The sequence below is a fragment of the Etheostoma cragini genome, chromosome 4 (genome assembly GCF_013103735.1).
Source record: "Etheostoma cragini isolate CJK2018 chromosome 4, CSU_Ecrag_1.0, whole genome shotgun sequence".
Lineage (NCBI taxonomy): Eukaryota > Metazoa > Chordata > Actinopteri > Perciformes > Percidae > Etheostoma > Etheostoma cragini.
Genome location: NC_048410.1, coordinates 9181525 through 9201123, shown reverse-complemented (window position 1 = coordinate 9201123; position 19599 = coordinate 9181525). Strand labels below are relative to the sequence as shown.

General features: G+C 41.0%; 1 protein-coding gene across 5 annotated transcripts in view; it reads right to left on the bottom strand.

Annotated features, from left to right (window-relative positions):
* Positions 1-938: 938 nt before the first annotated feature.
* LOC117943624 (paxillin-like) overlaps positions 939-19599 on the bottom strand; it is a 30597-nt gene continuing 11936 nt past the window's right edge. The window contains exons 1-15 of one of the 5 annotated variants that reach the window (XM_034869863.1): positions 13587-13813; positions 13103-13141; positions 12404-12579; positions 12205-12290; positions 11746-11879; positions 11349-11544; positions 11080-11215; positions 8627-10033; positions 7403-7672; positions 6694-7086; positions 5345-5503; positions 4579-4752; positions 3675-3756; positions 3401-3549; positions 939-3310 (exon numbers count right to left, since the gene is read on the bottom strand). In XM_034869863.1, coding sequence (XP_034725754.1) covers positions 3044-3310; positions 3401-3549; positions 3675-3756; positions 4579-4752; positions 5345-5503; positions 6694-7086; positions 7403-7672; positions 8627-10033; positions 11080-11215; positions 11349-11544; positions 11746-11842 — 3330 coding nt within the window. In that variant the 5' untranslated portion in view covers positions 11843-11879; positions 12205-12290; positions 12404-12579; positions 13103-13141; positions 13587-13813 and the 3' untranslated portion in view covers positions 939-3043. Of the gene's footprint in view, positions 3311-3400; positions 3550-3674; positions 3757-4578; positions 4753-5344; positions 5504-6693; positions 7087-7402; positions 7673-8626; positions 10034-11079; positions 11216-11348; positions 11545-11745; positions 11880-12204; positions 12291-12403; positions 12580-13102; positions 13142-13586; positions 13814-14003; positions 14097-19599 lie in introns of those variants that run through there. The other 4 variants (XM_034869865.1, XM_034869864.1, XM_034869862.1 and 1 more) reach the window with 4 other exon arrangements.

The window sequence follows — 19599 nt, the reverse complement described above, 5'->3', positions numbered from 1 at the left end:
ATCACAACCTCTCGTCAAAGGAGAGATGTGTTGTCTTGTGATTGTGTTTGTCAGGTGTATTGAATTCCTGTTCTTTCCCCGGCCAGTCACATTGATGCCATATTGTTGTCGGGGTCAAATTAATGTCTGGGGGTTTTGGTTTTGAAAATAATTTGAACATGCATTTACTTCAAATGAATCTACAGACTCCAAAACTAAACGGTGCTAACTGATCTATATCTTAGTTGCTTTTTTTATATTTAATGTTGATTTCCATAATCTGCAATACTACCCACTGTGAACCTAAACCAATGGTTCCCAAGCTGGGGGTCAACCACTTACAAGGAGTCACAAAACGAATGTTTGCAGTCTAATCTTTTTGTTTTTCTTGTGAATTGTTTTATGAAGTAAGCCACGCTTTGTTGTAAGGGATCATACGCCAAAAGGTTGTGACCTTACATCAATGCTGTACTAAACTCTGTACATCAAATGTCCTGTTTGATTTTTTTTTTTTATTTGTACAAAAGATTTCAGATATGTGGAGATAGGAGTCCTTTTCTTAGGAATCACACTTAGGTAACGGTCATTTATTCTGTTCCTTTCATTCAAAACAATTATTTTTAGTAAAATATTTTTTTCTCCCAAATTGACCCAATAGCTTCGAGTGAAGATTTGTTTAACATTCCATGAAAATCTTGTGTGGCAAAGATCTAATTTAATGTAAAACATTGACAAATGTAATGTATGGGTGAAAACAGAGACAACTAAATCATTTTTCAGACAAAACAATGCCAGAAATAAATGTCTTTATTTTATTTGCATCAGTAATAAGTCAATAATCAGGACCCACATACACATTCAAATTTGTGGATCATGAAAAAAATGTAAATGGTGAAAGATCATAGAATGTCTCCATTTACAATGCAATAGTTCACGTTATCTCCTAGACAGTAAAAGGCTTGTTTTTTTTTTTTTACGAATTTGACAAAAATTATAAGGCAATATACTGTAAGCATAAATATACATGGGGCAAAATTAAGTCACAGCTGTTCATTTACCTCTGCTACTTCCTGTAAATCTGAAATAGCTACAAGTGTACACTACGTCTGCTGAATGACTCGGTACAGGCGGTTTCTCCTGGGCTTGTCCATTACAGTGTAAACTTTTGGCTGTTCAAAAACTAAGATGCACCCCAGCAGACAAAGCCTCTCCAAGAGTTCAGCACAAGTCAAATCACAGGAAAACAAACTCCACAGTGTATAAGACCTAATTGCACTGACACATTTGGCACAGGAGCAAACATTCTCAAAGTAAAAACAATGTGGATACTGTGTATTCACTAGGTGCGCACATATTGATCAAATTAAAGACCAGCAATTTTGTCAAATCAAAAATCACTCATTCTCATATGTAACAAAACATAGCTACAATTAAAATAAAGTTGAAATGAGTCATTATATAAATGTTGCTGATTCTTGACCAGCTAACACCAACATCCAGCTTCCATCAGTGAGCTGCACTTCCTGACACACTGGAATCCCAGCTGGTACGTGTTGTGTGAGAGAACATGATCAACTATTGTTAGCCTACATGTCATTAGAGCCAGCTCTTTGCATATCACTGTGAGCCCAAACAGCTCAAAAATATATATATATATATTTCCATCAAACATTGACAAATCACAGTTCAGTCACAAAGTCGAGCATATTGCAGGTGTACAAATTTAGATTCTGATTGTAACAGCCACTGGCAGCTAGTGCTGATAAAACCCCACATACAAGAAAGCATGCTTCAAATCCAAAAGCACAACCATATTTTGAATGTCGCACCAGCCTTACTAATATGTTAAATACAGTGATACATTCACAGTAGCGATAGTAAAATAGGGAAAAATATGTTAAAATGAAGTATCATTTGTTCTGAATTGAAGTCTTCTGAAATTATTCTGTGTGGGTAAATACAGCAGGAAAATCTCCACTTTTAATCTGGATTAAAAACAATCAACTGTGTTTTGGCTTGTTTTAAATTGCACCATGAATTCAACATTAAAAACCATAGTACAAATGTTTTTCTTAAAGACCTACTTTTTTCATTATCAAATGCAACCATTTCCTTTTATTTCAACATGAATGTAAGATGACACGGTAAACACTTCGCAGTAGGAAAGTAAAAATGAAGTTCCAAGTTGCTACAAAAGTTCAATATAGTGACTTTCTAAAGTTGGATTTCACTCCCAATGGGAAATAATCAACGTACAAGAGCAGAAATGTGAGTGTAATGTTTGGTGAAACTGAGAAAACATCTGAGTTTATTTTCATAGTAAAATAGTAGAAAAATAAAGGACTAGCTAATATCTTGCAGACACCTTTAAAATGCACTTTAAGACGGTCTCATCAAGAGATCTGTTGTTGGAGTGTGCAGAGTTTGAACCAGTATTTTAAAGAAGTGAAGGAGAAGGTCAGTGTGTGTGTGTGTGTGTGTGTGTACATACATACATACATACATGCATCATGGTAATTTTAAAGTTTCCAAAGCTACAAAAATACATATTTTCATAGCTGATTCCAACACTCATTGGACAAGCACTATATATTCAACACTCAACATATTCTAAAACTGTTTAAGTCAATGGTCCATGCAATCAAGCAGCTGTCTCAAATCTGCATAAAACCACCATAGGGTGTTAGGTCTTTGGGGGATTAAATCATTTACAAATAAAGGCTCTGAGGAAGTCTTAATTTGACGCCCATATGCTCACATATGCACACACACACACATAGGTAAATTAGTGTGTTTTCTTTGCTGCACACAGGAGAAAAACTCTAAATGAAAATCTCTTTGGGCTCTGTTAAAGATGTCTTCAGCAAAAGTATGAAATGCCAAGCCTGAGAGGTTGGACAGCCAGGGAAGGGTCAATAGAAGAAGACGTTTCTCACCCTAATGATGTGATTCAGTAGCACACCAACGCCTTCCTTCTCAAAAACCACACGAGTGCCCACACATCCACACGTGCATTCAGACATGTAAATAAATGTGTAGATACATTTATACACAATCACACAATCTAACTGAAGAGTTTAACAAAGCAGCCCTGGCAGTAGGGCTTGTCGTTCTGCTCCTTGAAGGTGCCTTTGTTAAGCTGCTTGAGGCAGAAGGCGCACACAAAGTGCTCTGGGTGGAACTTCTTGCCCATTGCTGTGATGCAGCGACCGGTGATGGGCTTCTGGCAGCCGGAGCACAACGAGCCACGCCGCTCGTGGTAGTGCGCCTCACAGTACGGCTGGCCCTCGTGGTCAAAGAAGCTGCCGTTTATGAAGGGGGTGAAGCACTCCTGGAATATCAGAAGAGAAGAAGGAGAAGTTATGATGATGGGTTAACACAAAAATGGCCAAATTTGTTACAGATATGTCAAGTGACTCACCCTGCAGACAAAGCATTCAGGGTGCCAGAGTGAGTTGAGAGCAGAGATGTAGTTCTCCAGGATGGCACGGGCACAGCCACCACATTTAGGCGCAAACATGTCAAAGTAGTCCTTCCTGCAGAACGCCTTTCCATCCTTCTCATGGAAACCTAGAGGGCAGCAAAGATACACAGTGACTCACTTTGTAGCCTATGCTTCTTTTAATATTAAAAATTCAACATTGCTCTTTTTCTACACAAACAGGCTGTGTTATTAATTGATGAGCAGTTGGTACCTTCTGGTCCAAAAAAGGCCCCACACTGGGCACAGAAGAAGTGCTCGGGATGCCAAGTCTTGTCCAAAGCAGTCACTACTCTCTGTAAAACAAAGGAGAACACAATGGTCAATCATTCAATTTCGGCAAAAAAAGTGTGACCCCTAAGCAAGCAGGTGGTTCCTCATGTTGTTCTAAATGAAAGCCAACATACAGTATAAGCATGTCAGTCATTATGGGGGACACCGACACATCAAAACATCAAAGGCCAGGAGAGGGCAGGCAAAGTCCACAGAGGCAGTGTGGGAGGTGCTGCAAAGCTGTGTAAGACTGCTACCTTGCCCTTTCCTGGCATCTCTCAGCAGCTTCAGCTGGAGGCAGAGTCTTACTGACCATGTAACAGCATATTTTAACATGGTTTTTAAAACATCCACAGCTGCTAAGTTTCCACAGCAGGGCAACAATTACTCACTGTAAACTACATGTCAGAGCACAAGTGATTCTTGGCTTTGCCACCAGGGGGTGGAGTATTAAAAAAAGAGGTGGTTTTGTGAGGGAGGGCAATCTTTAACATTCATTATCTGTAGGCGTATAGATAGATACAAAGCAACTACATTGCTAGTATTACAACAGGATACAAAAGCAATACATGTACATAAATGAGCATTACCAAAGTAAATTTTAAGTGTGTGCAAATATGTGTGTGTGCGTGTGTGTGTGTGTGTGTGTGTGTGTGTGTGTGCGTGCGTGCGTGCGTGTACAACTCTAAATATCTGATTAAGAAATAAAGGCACTGTAATAAATGTAGTGACTTTTTCAGATAAGGCCGTAATCCATTAAGTTATAAATCAATAAAATCCTTATCCACCCATCCATTGTAAACATGCTTGTATGTGTCTGTGCGTTACTGCATTATAATACTTACATCCAGTATGGGTCCATTACAGTAGTGGCATCGTGGTGAGAACAGGCTGTGGTAGTCTTTCTCACAGTAAGGCTGCCCCTCACGCTCAAAAAAGTTCCTGGAGCCTATCTCCTCCTGGCAGTGGGTGCACACAAAGTGCTCGGGGTGCCACGTTCTGCCCATGGCAGTCACCACCTGGTGTGGGGAGACACAGTGCATTAAATTGAAATGAGCTTCTGAGGGAAAGACCTGGCTCAGCATAGAAAACCACTGCAGCTTATCACGCAAGAGCCAAAGGGGATGTTGCAAACAGCAGCAGATCTCATAGCTCAAATTTAAAATTGAGAAAATCATATATTTAAAATAATCCCAGTCCCTTTCAGTTGGATCAAGATTCACAGAAATCAACATCTTTGAACTTCTTTAAAACAAAAGTCTCAAAGTGAGTAAGTAAACATAATAAAACAGAATAGAAGCTTTGTGTTTTATCTTGCTCCATCTGAATTATTGATAGATTACCTGGCTTGGACCTTAAGCAATCAGCACAGTTTGAAATATGTAAAACATGGAGTCTGGAGTGCAATCTTTTTTTCTTAATAACAACAAAACAAAACGCTATGATGATGTTTTATAAGCCTATTCAACATCCTAAAGGTTTCACTTGGTAATATGTGTGCATATACCACAGACACAATGTGTGCATGTGTAACTAAGAGGCATGGAAGTTTCCAACTCAAGTCTTCAATGTGTACTGACTTGTTTTTGTATGATTTAATGTTATCATCACCTGTCCAACAATAGGTTTCTTGCAGGCTCCGCAGACACCTTTAGCCACCGTCTGGACTCCGAGTCTGTTGAGGTCGGACTGCAGGCTACCCAGCATGTTGTCCAGCTTGTTGGCTGGTTTGGGGGGACCCGTGGGAGAAGTCTTCCCCTGGGACTGGATCTGACAAGAGATAAAAGACCAAAGTAGCCTCACTATACCGTTCATCATTTTGCATGATAATTTTTTGGCCTTACCTTCTTGTCAAATTACATTATTTTGTAAACCTTATACAATTCAATTCTTTCATGCAACTGTCTTTGTAATTATTCGTTCCAATAGTCCCTCCCTGGATTACTGGTAGTGCAACAAGTTAACGATCTAGATGGTGTTTAGCGGTCTCTTTCAGACAGACTGAGAGAACGTACCAAGACAAGCGATAGACGTATCAACCAGATACAAAAATCTAATCAAAATCTATTCTCATCCACCCTAATCCATGTTTGATGACTCTCTAACATAAATATAGTGTGTGTGAATGTCTGGCTACTGTAATATAAGCAAACACAGACCTTCTCAGATGGTGTGGTTACTGGAACTGCATGACTCTTACATTCCACTGAGAGAGAAAATAGCATCTGTGCTCCATGTATTCTCTCTCATGCACACAAATTAGACAGCCAGGCATCTCATCGATCCTACTACCTGAACGCAACTATGCTCTAGCACACATATCAATCTCCTGCTCTACTAGTCTTCTCCAAAACTGGGTCAATAAAGTCACTATGGATTCTAAAAGAGGGGATGGTACATGACATTCAACATGCTGTTTTCTAACCTAGTGGGACCTGTTGACGGAAGTCCTGTGGGAGCTGCTATAATTGTGTTGGTAACTGTGCTGTCATGTGGCCGATAAGGTTTCAGTTGCACTGCGTCCCTACCATTCCTGCGCATGGTAGGACAGTTAGTGTAATGGGAACATGGGGGGGGGGGGGGGTTTACACTCCTCTTTCCTCTAAGCTCTTAAACTCTTCGTTCCTCTCTGAACACACAGCCCTTGGCGCCGTCAGATGTCAAAATTAGAAAAGGGGCTCAGTCTCTCCAGCCTGAATGTCAGCACCCCTCATAACCTGGGCTGACTAGATTTCAGACAAAGCTTTAAAGAGTTACCTGTTGCAACTTGGCATGAATGGACACCAGGGTGAAAAACAGAGTCGATGACCAGATGGATTATATACAGCAGTTAACATAAATGGTGGGGTGTTCCAACTGCTTGGATTTGAACCAAATAAACCGCAAACACGCTCAAATAAAACAACTCAAAGTTAAGAAGAAAGTGAGAGAAGAGAAGAATGAAGAAAGGTGATCCGTGCCTGCATTGTTGGCAAGATGGGCTCATACTCGGTCTGACAACCCACTGATACAAAGACCTTGGGAGGCGGAGGTGGCGTGACAGGTTTGGGAGGGGGGCTAGGTGATGGAGGGGGCTGGACAGGGGGAGGCGTGAGCTCCCTAGGGGGAGGAGTAGGTTCCTTGGGCGGAGGAGGGGGTGGTTCTTGAGGAGGGGTAAGTTCTCGAGGAGGGGTAGGTTCTCTTGGAGGGGTAGGTTCTCGAGGAGGAGGAGGGGGAGGGGGAGGGGTCGGAGGCGGAGGAGGTAGTGGTAGAGAAGTATGCTTTTCTGGGGGTGGCTTTTTGGGTGCTGGGGGAGATTGTGGAGGGGGGAGGACTTTTCTCTGTGGGGCAGGGGACTCTGGAGGGATGATGATCTGGGGGAAAAAAGGAAACAGCAAAGAGAGCAGTGCAAACACAGGGTTCAGAATGAGAAAAAAGGAAATGGTAATATTAACAAAATTGGCTCAACACACTAAATTGCTTATAGTGACTGCCAAAGACAAATACCATTTTTATGTTGATATGACAAAACATATTGTCAATATTTGCCAGTTAATTTATTGACCGTAGGCCAAAGAAACATACGGTAAGTTAACCATCAGAGGGACATACTTTGCTACTCTTGGTTTAATGTGGTCCCAGAGTAGCACTGAATAGCACTGACTCCTGCTGTGCGCCTCTAACGTCTACCTTATCCACAGATGGCTGGACCCTTTCTTCCCGTGTTCGCTGTGGGTTGGACATGACGATGACTCCCTCTGTCATCCAATCATCTGGCTGTTGCTTACGCTTGCGCTCCACTCGCCCAATTCCTAGTTTCCCCTGTAGCTCCTCAATGAGTCGGTCCTGTGAGTTGCTCTTATTCACAATGACCGGTCCCATTTTACGTCGTAACATTCCCTCCCTGAACATTGGATGCACGTTGGAGGTCTCTTTAGTGCGGCGGATAACGGACTTGAGCTGGAGAGTAGATGATATAGGAAGGTGTGGGATTGTGCCATTCACCACAAAGTCCATGTTGGGTTACAAACACAAGCAGGACAAGCCCAGCACCCAATATTTAATTCAAGTGGCAAAAAAAGCACTAGCAAAAACATACTTTTGTCAAAATGTTCTGGAACTTTTATCAGGCACTTTTGTATCCAATCAAATTTGACCGCAAAAGCGAAGCACAGCCTTCCATTCCATTTAAATTCATTCTCTACTGTCAAGTCTACTTAGGCATGCTGGATATCTGGGGTCAAGAGAACAAACGGTATATCACAAAATGCTTGCACATCAGTCTGCACGTGCCAAAGCAAGGCCAGACATCAAAGCAAAGTTCTTGAATGTTTTTCAATTACATTTTGCACGTTGTTTGTGTATATATACACACATTAGCAAAACAAACTTATCCATCCTACTGACTATGTATTGACACCATCAGTAAAAGTGCATCATCCACTGGTTGGTAAACATGGCAGGCCACACCCTGTGACTAACGTAGCGATGTCAACCAAAGCAAGTAGGGGCGTGCGGAAACATATTTTCAGCAAAAGTTTTCGACATCAGCCACAGTCTCTATGGGGAGATTTCTCCCTCAAGCCATTTTGGAATTGCTTTGCAATGACACCACATGCATCACGCCACATAAATGGAGGAATTTCTCTGCATCAAGACACTTTGTGTTTTTCTACTTTTGCATACCTCCTTGAGTACTTGCAGGAGCTACTCTCCCAAAATAAGCTTATTTCTGCAACTAGAGATATACTCTGCTTAAACAAGTATCTAACACGGCCATTCTGCCATTATTGTCAGAGATAATTAATATCTTAGGCTACATGGATAAATAATAGAAAGACCACATGGGGTACTAAAGCCTCTCTGGCTTTTTACCAGCAGCTTATTTTGGGAGAGTCAAGTTGAGTGTCCTACTTGGCCAGAAGCAGATAGGCGCTCAACAGCAGAGGGCTGCTGAGTGGGAAGGTCCAGCGTTGCATCTGGTGTCCCGGGGCAGGTGGAGGGGGTGAAACATTCATCCATCCAGCTGGACTCAGTCATGGGCGTCAGGGTTCCCTCTCGACTGAGATCAGGGTAAATTCCGTCTTCCTCCTCCCAGGACCTGTCTTCATCTCCGAGCATAATGGAGGCAGGTGGCTGATTCTCACTCATTTGGGTGTATTTGGGGGCTAAGAGTTTGTCTAAGGCATCATCTAATAAAGGCTCCCGACACGGCCATGTTAAATCCAGAATTTCACCTCCCTGCTTTTCTGTATGAGGGGAAAACATGCTACTGGATGATGCATCGCCGGATGGAACTGGTGAAGCTCCGGGACTGCTTGTGCCGGAAACTGTGTATTTTTTTCTGATGACTGAGGCAGGACTTTTAGGATTTGCAGTTTGAATCTTAGGAACTGTCACTGGACTTACAATCTTTGGGGGTATTACTAGGCAAGCAGTCATTGGCAATGTTTCAGGTCTAGAACTCTTGGGTATACTTGCTGAGCTAGAGTCATTAGGCACTGTCACAGGACTTGCAATCTTTGGAACTGGACTTGAAAGTCTTGGAATTGAAACTGGACTAGCACATTTGGGAACTGTTTCTGGACTCAAATTCTTTGGGACTGTTACTGCACTAGAGAGATTAGGGACTGTCACTGGACTCACACTTTTTGGAACTGGACTGGAAAGCCTTATATCTGTGACTGGACTAGCAGTCTTTGCAGCTGCTTCTGGACTACGACTTATAGAAACAAGACTTTTAGGGATTGGGCTTGGGTTCTTGTAAGACTGATATAGATTGGAGCATTTAAGATCAGGTGGACTAGGACTCTTGGCTCTAAGAATGGGACTGGGGTTTATAGACGAAGTAACAGGACTAGTGCTCTTGGAAACAACTACTGGACTACAACTTCTGCCAACAGTAACTGGGCTTAAGCTCTTTTCAAGTGTACTTGAGACTTTACTAGTGTTAGTGATCGACATAAATGAAGGGCTATTGACTTCAGCTTGACTAGCAGGCTTTGTGGTGCTGGAGATTCTGAGGCTCTCCACATGAGAGATCTCAGAGGTGACATTGCTACCATCATCTATCTGTTGGATCTGGGAGTACTGAAGGCTCTTGGATGATGCAATGATTACAGTGGAACCATCTGAAGATGTAAGGGCTGAACAACCATCTTCATCTATATGGAGTTCCAATGGAAGAGGGGTACAGGTAGGAGTAGTGTAACTAGAAGGTAGAAGAGTATCCACTGAACCAATACTAGGATCTACAGATTGGGAACCAGCTACCAAGGAAGGGTCTACAGCTTCCTGATTCAGAGACAACTGAGAACCAGACTGTATCGGATGCATTGACGTAATTATAGCAATGTACAAACAAAGACAAGACATAAACAGTGGTAGAGAAAAGAGAAAAAGACCAGGAAAAACATATTGAGAATGAAGGGAATGAACCGAAAAGTTGTCTCACACACACAAAGCCAAGCAGGGGCAGAGTTTACTCAATGTCTTTAAGTAATTGTTCCTAAAATACTACCAAATTTAAATTGCAATTTATTTATTTGAACAACTTAAGTTTTGATGTTTTACCACAGACATGCACAATAACTTAAATTCTAAAAAAAGTGACCAACACTTTTTCAAAAAAGTTGTAACACTGTAACCTTCACAAAGCTAGCATGTATGTAGCATGTATAGCATGTATGTGTTAATGAATTTAAATGTTAAATTGTTATTATATTATTATTGTGTTATGTTATGTTGCCAGCATACGTATGTTGATTTTGCTACGTCAACCCTACAACTTCCTCTGTGAATGCAAGCTTTCAATCCAAATGTACAGTCAAGCAAATGAAGCACAACAAAATCTAAATGTCATCTGGTACATGCTTGTCAAGCGTGACCACTCAAAGTAAAGTTGAAATTAAAAGCTGGTTGTCAATTTCTGCTCGGTTCTAAAATATTTTGGTAGAACAAACAAAATCTAGTTAAAAAAAAAAAGGAAAGGTTAAAAATAAGAAATCATTCTTTCTCCAGCTGAGGTAAATTGAAGCACTAGCCACTGCATTTATGCCATTGCAACATTTCAAAAGTTTACAGTTGAAGTAAAATCTATGAAAACAATAACACAGAAAAACATCCGTATGTAGAAAACCTTCAACATTTCTATTGTTGAGCACTCCAGCAATAGCAATCAATTTGACATTATCAAAGCCACAAATATCGAAATGACACTGAATAAAATTAGTCATATCCTAGATCCTAGTTTGTACAATAAACCGTCGTGCAGCACAGTCCTCAACAGTTGCACAATGCCAAAAATAGACATCCTCCATCCAGAATGCAAACGTGATGACCCAAAATCTACCAAATACCATACTCACATTGCTTTGGACTTTGAAGTCAGACAGGGAGGCCATTAGCTCATCCAGCTCACGTGTGGCAGAGGAGGCAGACATTCTGGCTTGCTGCTGTGCTGGTGTTTCCTCTTGTCCATCTGTCACAATCAATGGGGTCGGACTAAAGAAAGAAAAATTGCAATTAACAAATGGGTGCTCTACATTAAATTTTAATATAACATTTATAAGCACTAATTTAAAACAGCTTAATGCACGGCATCATTTCCATGTTGCTTTAATAATTTGTTGCTTACATGGCTGAGGGCACAGAACTTTCCAGCTCATCTAGAAGGCTCTCTACACTTGGTCGTACATCCTCTATTCCCCGAGCTGCCATACTGCGTTTGGGCTTCTCTAATACAGGTGCAGCAGCCTTGCCTACAGTAGAGACTCCATTCTCCTGGACGTGGTGGATGACGCTGCTGGCAGGCAGCGGGGGAGCTGCTTCTTCTATTACAGAAAAGAAATGCTAAATTATTTTCCTTCATGGATCTACAGTGCATAGTTGATCATTTCAACAACAAAAAAAACACCAAAATACAGGGGAGAGAAGAGACAATCCATGTGTAATACTACAAAAACAATCATGCTAAATGTAGATAGCGACATCCGAGAAACACAAGTAAAGTAGGTAAAGTAGTCTTTGTGTACCTTCTGTGGGGAAGGCAGGGGTGCTTTGCTGGACAGCGTTAAGTTCCAAAAGCAGGCGGTCCAGCTCAGACAGGTTGTTGCCCAAGGATGAGTTCATGGCTGATGACTCACTACTCTTCTGCTTATTAGGGAAACTATACAGAGTAGAGAGAAGAACCCATATTTTTCATCAACAGAACCATGGACTGAGAGTGTTTCTATATTTTGACACTGACATCATTTAGAGAGTGTCTCTGGCTTACTGATGAGTCAAAATCCAAATGGAGATTTATAGTCTAATGTGTTGTGTGTTTCAAACAGTTTACACACTTATGTTCTCCTTATAATCAGAAAAATATGGTGGTGGTAGATATGCTGCCAAGTAAAGATATCTATATTCCCAAAGACTTCCTTTAGTTTTTACAAGTTGTGAGACTGTTTATAAACTGTTGATCCAGCTAACGTGATTCCAGGTCCTACCTGTATACGTGGTCCTCTTCACCAATGGGTTGAGTGGGACTGCTGCTATCTCTGGACCAGGGACTTCTCTGAGCTGAGCTGAAGGACTAAGGAGAGGAAGTGAAGTCACTATATGGTATTCAGACATTTTTGTTATTGAGTCAATTATACAATGTTTTTAATTGAATAATTGTATAATAACATGTATGTTAGCATTTACCTCTGTTTCATCAAGTCCGTTTAGCTCAGAGGGAGTGGGTGGGACTTGGGGGGGAGAGCAGAGATCTTGCTTGGTCTGACCCCCAACAGGGAAGGAGTAGGCGGCCTCGTCAGACAGGAAGAGTGGACGCTTGGAAATGTGGGATGTTGTGGACTCAAGGTCCGCCAACAAAGCATCTGTGGTAATACAAAACAAAGATTTTATCGTCACAGGTCTGAGGCTAATTACATTCCCTGACAATGTTGGGTAAAAGCAAAGTATAGTGCTGCAAAACTCATCACCTTTTTTATTTACACACACATACAAGAACAAATAATTACAGCCTGTTTTGCAATCGGTCAAAAGCCCATGTGCACTGACATCAGGGGAGGTGGAGTTGTAAAGTTGAATCATGCAGACGGTCCTAGGCACTCCTTTGGTTACTCATTGACCCCTGTCTGCCTGGAGTCTTAAATCCAAAAGCCGCAGTCAAGTCCACAACCAGGTATACATGCTCATATTTAACATCTACACAACAACAGTTACCATCACTGCATTAAGGGGTTATTTAATATTTGGAGCGGAACACAGGCCAAGAAAACAACTGAAAATGGAGCACTCCCGAACAGCAGGTAACAGGGCACATAGCATTATGGGGGATTTAATGAAGAGCACAGACTGTATTACTGAATACTTTGGCTTATTTTAGCGCTCACTCACCAAAGCAGTATTTCGTTTCTCTTGGAGAATTCACAAGCCCTAAAAAAATAAAACCCTAAATTAAACAAACTTAATCCACAAGAAACGTCTTTTAAAAATTAACTATTCCTACAAAAATTAACGTAATTACATGTTTACATTTGTTGCAATTATTTGAGTTAAGGACAATGGCGCTGTCTAAATGAAGTTACTAAACTAATATTAATTTGCTGTGTAACTAAATGAACCATAGTTACACAGCAAATGTACACAGCGCAAGTACACATCAATTCTTATTTCTAATCGCAGCTTACTGAAGTTTACTGAAAAGGTTGGAATTGCACTTTATTTAGAGGTTTTGAGAATTCTAAATGTTATTCTGCACTATTGCCAGTAATGCTAAGATTTCCCAAACACCAACTACTCCAAAAGCTCCATCCTAAAATATACCAGTGGGGCAAGAAAGACCAAACCATAGCTAAAGCAACATGGAGATGAGACATACCTTTGAAAAAGACAAGACGTTACACCGAGGAGAGTGAAGAGGAGATAATTGAGAGAAAGAAGAAGTGAAGGGGGAAGAGGGCAACCCAAACAGACTGTCAGCCAGGCAGGAACTGCCTTTCTTAACTGTACCATCAGCATAAGAGTGCAAGACACCCCCAAGAGGGGGGAGGAGGAGGAAGAGTTGGGTGCAACTGAAAGCAGAGGAGAGGGCCAGGGTAGAAAGGAGGACGGGTTGAAATGAAGCCCCCCCCCATCTCACACACACACACACACACACACACACACACACACACACACACACACACACACACACACACACACACACACACACACACACACACACACACACACACACACACACACACACACACACACACACACACACACCTGGAAGCTCAAATAAGAAACTACTCACAGAAATGACTGAAGTCTCTGTCTGTAGAAGGCTTAGCACGTTACAGCAGGTAAAGGACAATGTTGTGAAATGAGTAAACTTGAGGCCAAGCAGAGCTCTTATCAACACAGGCATGCCCTAACTAAAGGAGTGGTATTCCAAAGGTGTTATGAGCCCCTCCTTAGCTATGTCAGCGCACACGCTTCTTAGGTTATTCATGAGTCACGAGTAACCTAAGAAGACATTCACTTTTACCACGTTTTGGTGTTAAATTCAATTTAGTCTTTACATACGATGAGGAACAGATTATTAACATATGATCTCGTTTGCAAAGCACAACAGGATGTCATCAGAACACTAACTATATTTAAACAATTTAACCTGATGATGACTTCTAGATAGAGGAGAGTATCATCAGTGCAGAAGGTACTTGGACTGCAATGTTTCCCAGACTGAGAGGAAACACAGCAGAAGCAGAGCCATATCAATACCAGATCCACTTGGCCCAAACTAGCATCAGCATGATTAGCATGGCTAACATGCCAGAGACTCTGTCCAGAAGCCTGAGCAGCAGATTCCATAGTTTCATAATGGACACAGCCCAGCCAACTGTTTACACTACTGCAGCCTGTTGCTACATATGTATGTATGTATGTATGTATGCATGCATGTATGCGTGCATGTATGTGTGTGTGTGTGTGTGTGCGCGCGTGTATGTCCTCATCCTTTACTTGGTAGTAGCAAAAAAGACATAGAATTAAAAGAGGCAGAAACAACACAACTGTCAATATTTATAATTTAAAATATGGTGTATGATAAAACTTAACATTCAAAAGATGTATTAAAGCAACCAACAGACAGGTGCAATCTCTACTTCATGTCCAGGGAAAGGAGAAGTCACCAAGATTGGAAACTTATTCTAAGAGGTTTTCCTGTGTTAAAAACATAGAGGTTAAGCAGACTTCTTCTTTACAACATTTCCCACGATGCAGCTAATTTTTGTAGAAACAACATCACTCACAGTCTACATAGTCCTCCTTTTTATTCATTACGGTTTACAAATGTACACAATTAGAAGCAAGTGTAGTGAAGGCCAAAAATAATATAGATTTCAGTAGATACTTGAAATACTGCATAAATAAACTGCAAGCATATCTAAATGCCTCTAAATGTACATAATATGCTGCTAATATCAGAATAGAATTTTTACTGCAGCTGGTGGAGACCTCAGTAAACAGATGTCAGTCCAGATGGTTTACACAAGAAATATTAATCAACTTAGCACAAGAGCTGAACTGGCTTTAACACCGTTTGTAAGACCAAGCTAAAACACTAACCCCCAGGCTATATGAAATGAAAAGCAGCAGCTCATTTCCTTCAACAAAGTGGTTGGAATACATTCCAATAATTTAAAGGATGTAGGCTAAGCATAAAATATAGAAACTACCAGCTTAAGGATTGCTTTTGTTCACTGAACACTGCATGCTAGGCATGCTCTGACCCATCCACAAATTACACAAATACACAGAGGTGTGTCAACCTCCTTGGCCAAGAGAACATACCGTAACACACAGTCTAGTACAAAGCACAGATTAGTTCCCCAGTGACCAAACATGGAATTACAGTAAAACAAGGAACTCATATTAGACGCCCAAGTGTTTAATCTTAAAGTGAGCCTCCTGTATCAATTGTGTCCTTTGTTAGGAGAGGCAAGAACATTTGAACATAACTTTATGTGAGCATATTTAAGTATGTACACTACTGGTCAAACGTTTGGGGTCACTGAGAACATTTCCATTGCACTTGTTATAGAGAGAATACCAGCTGAGATCAGTTGCATTGTTTTTTTTAACCAGGGCAGCAGTTTTCAGATTACATTATGTGCTTACGTTATTGCAAAAAGGTCCTCCAATGTTTTCTTAGTTTTTTAAAATGATATCAGAATAGTAAACAAAATGTGCCTTTGGAACATTGGATGAATGGTTGCTGATAATGGGCAATGGAGATATTGCATTAAAGATCAGTCACCCACTCAGATCAGCTGGTATTCTGTCTATAATGGAGTGAAATGGAAATTTGTAAGTGACCCCAAACTTTTGACAGGTGGTGTATTTCTGGGACATGGGTCTGAATTATTGTCAAATGGGATAAAACTTGTGTTTTTTATAAGAACAATGCTATGTAAAACCTTGACATATCCAAGTTCCTCAGAAGCAGGCAGTTGTGAGAGGGCGACGGATCTAACTAGATCGAACAAACTACCTTCATCAATTAAACACAGTCCGTTTTTGAACAACAAAAAACACCAGCATTCTGTTAGCTTCCATGTCACTAACTGTGACATGGCAGGGAACAGCTGGGCTTAAACAATGAGGAATGGCTGTGGGAGTGTCGAGAGAGATAGCGAGTGAAACTGGGATGTGTGTGTGTGCGTGTGTGTGCATGAGTGTGCGGAGCAGCAGGCAAATCCTCAGAGGCTAAAATGTGGGTTGACGTAGATTAAGGAGACTCCCTTCCTCCCAGATGAATGGTGCGCATTTTAATTACACGAACGCTTCTCTGCATAGGGCTCATTACTGGAAAGAGAGGGAGATAAAAAGGGAACTGGAAAGATTGGAGTGGGCAGAAGAAGGGATAAGGAATACAGAGAAAATTTGAAATGAAGGGAGGGGATTGCAGAAAAATGAGGTTATGAAAGGAAACCATTTGAGTCAAGTATGTTAACAGCAAAGGGATGGGCAGATTGCAACAATTTATAGTCAAATCCACATATAAATATAATTAAGCAAAGCACTTTTGGAGCACTAGGTTTACTCTCTGGGGTTTGATGAATGTAAGTCGTCAAACGTCAACAGAAGCAAACTTCCATTATCTCTGACAGGACATCCGGCCTGCTTGATACTGCACACACTGCTTGTGGCCCTATCAGTGCTGAGTGCTGACCACTGCATAGAGGGAATCAATGCTGTCTACTATTCAACATATCTCTTGTTTATTTAGCTGGTGGCGGTTAATTTCAGGGAATGGATCCTATAAAATGTAATGTAACAAAAACACAGCCTTTATCAACCTGCAGGGGGTGATGTCGAGTTGTGAGTGTCAGACTAGAACACACTCCTGGCTTATTCTTCTAAGGGCTGGTATACAAAGCAGGCTTTATCTGTGTGGTTCATAAATGCCAAGGCATTTCCTGAGATATGCACTGACACCAAAGTGAAACTAACAGGAGGAATATCAGCCGCATGATTCTGTCTGTGCAGCAAGTCGACCTGTGTTCTCTGACCTCCTTTCTGCATCGTTCTACCCTCGTTCCTTTAATTTCTTTCGTGAAGTGTTACAAGGTGCACGCCGGCGGGTATGAATTTCTAACAGGCCACAGCTCGTCTTTCAAATATAAGAAAAAGAGCAAGAGGCGGAGATAAATGCGGGGTGCACACCAGCTGAACAAGATAGTGTGATAAGACAGACAAGGAGGACAGATGAGAGAAAACAAAATGTCCCCTGTGAGTAGGGCTGGGTTATATGGAGAAAATCAAATATCACAATATTATGACAAAATACCTTGATATTGATATCGCAACGATATTGCAGTGTTGACTACGTGGCTTGGTGCTTTAAAAAAAAAAATTATACAATGAGATTTTTGATAAGTAACGTGGATACAATGACTATGTGGGTAAAGGCAAATAATAGATCAGTTACAATCTGGTAAATTCAGAAAATGACATCAGTTTACTGTAATGTAGACTTTGAAACCAGGGAAAGACAACACTTATGCCATATGATAAAATTACGATATCCGAAAACTAAGACAATATCTAGTCTCACATCACGATATGGATGTAATATCGATGTATTGCCCAGCTCTACCTGCGAGACAAAGATATTTTGTAAATGATCTGTTTGGAGTCCAAATGTGACATTAAAAAGAAACATGTAAAAACAATCTCTATTGTATGGTACAGCCTTCTTCTAATCTGTGACTGTGCGTCAACATGAAGTGACAGCCTTTCATGTTCTGTTGTGAGAGGGATGGCCTTTTCAATTTGGTACAAGCTGACAGACCATCACAGAGCTTCCATCAGAAGGAAACTAAAAACTTTAAAAATAAGGATAAGACCAGACAAGGAAAAGAGGGGCGCACATGCACTTACACCTTAGTCCCATTTGGGCTCATGCTCACACACACAACACACACACACACACACACACACACACACACACACACACACACACACACAACACTCTACACAGATGTCACTTAGCTAGGCTGCCCACACATACCAGAGACGGACTGAGGCATCAAGGCCCACTATAAATACCATCCCGCCCGACCCTGACATGTGGGAGTAGACACAGTATGAAGATAGATGGCTATGCCAGTCAAGGCAACAGTACAACATTACAGACCACCCAATCGGCCTGTACCATGCATTGCATTGCATTGCATTTGCGTGACCGTCTCATACACCTGTACATGTTATAAACAGGAGCCTGGTTGGATCTCCTTATGTTCAGATCAATGAAGCGCTACTACTACAAAAATCTATTAAATAGAAATGGCACCACAACCCACACTTGCAATAAAGTCATAGAATATGACTGCTTACAAAGCAGCTTCTACTCTCCAAAGTGGTCAATACGATCACTGCAAAGTCTGTTCATACATGTGCAATCCAACACTCGGGCCCAGATAAAGTCTGCTAATTGAGAAACTAGGTAATGGGAATTGACTGAATCCCGTTAAACAGAGATTGTGATTCCTGACGGAAGACACTTATAGTAGTATTGTGAAAACTGTTACATTATTATGGCTTGAAAGTACTTCACACTGCCACAGCATGACCATATTTAAATGAAGAAAAAATTACACTCCTGTCTGTATCGACACAGACTTGGTTCTGAAAAAAAAGGCAAAATGCCATAAGGAAAGCTCTTCTTTTTATTTATTTTTAGCCAAAAAATAATAAATGATTACTTGCCCAGCACTAAATGGCAGACAGAACAAGTTAGCAACCAGCAGGTGAACCTTTAGCGGAAAAATTAGCAGCTAAAGAGCCAGATATTTCCCTTCAATAGTAAAAAAAAAAAAAAAAAAGGAGCTAAAAGAGAGTGAATATTGGACTTACATTTGCCTGATGACCAAAAACACATTCTGCAGGAATGATTATGTTGCGCTGTATATCTGCTGGATGTAAGCAACTGTCAGTGTTGTGTTAAAGGCTTGTTCAGTGGCTAAATAATTATTCAAAGGAATACGACATTCGTGGGGAATATATGCTTATTTACTTTCTTGTTTGTACCACTCTTACAGTATGTCTGTGTTGATTGTAGAGCTAGAGCCGAGAGGATAGCATAGTTTAGCAGAAAGAATGGATGCAGGGACGAGAGCTAGCGTGGCTCTTTGTTGAAATGTTTTACATTTCTGTTTGTGTAGAACTGAACTAGTGCACTTGGGATGTTGAGCGCTTTTAATCTTTACATTAAGGCTAAGATAAGCTAACCACCTTGTGGTTGAAGCGCCAGAGTTGGACACATCTTACGTACAGTGGGTACGGAAAGTATTCAGACCCCTTTAAATTTTTCACTCTTTGTTTCATTGCAGCCTTTTTCCAAA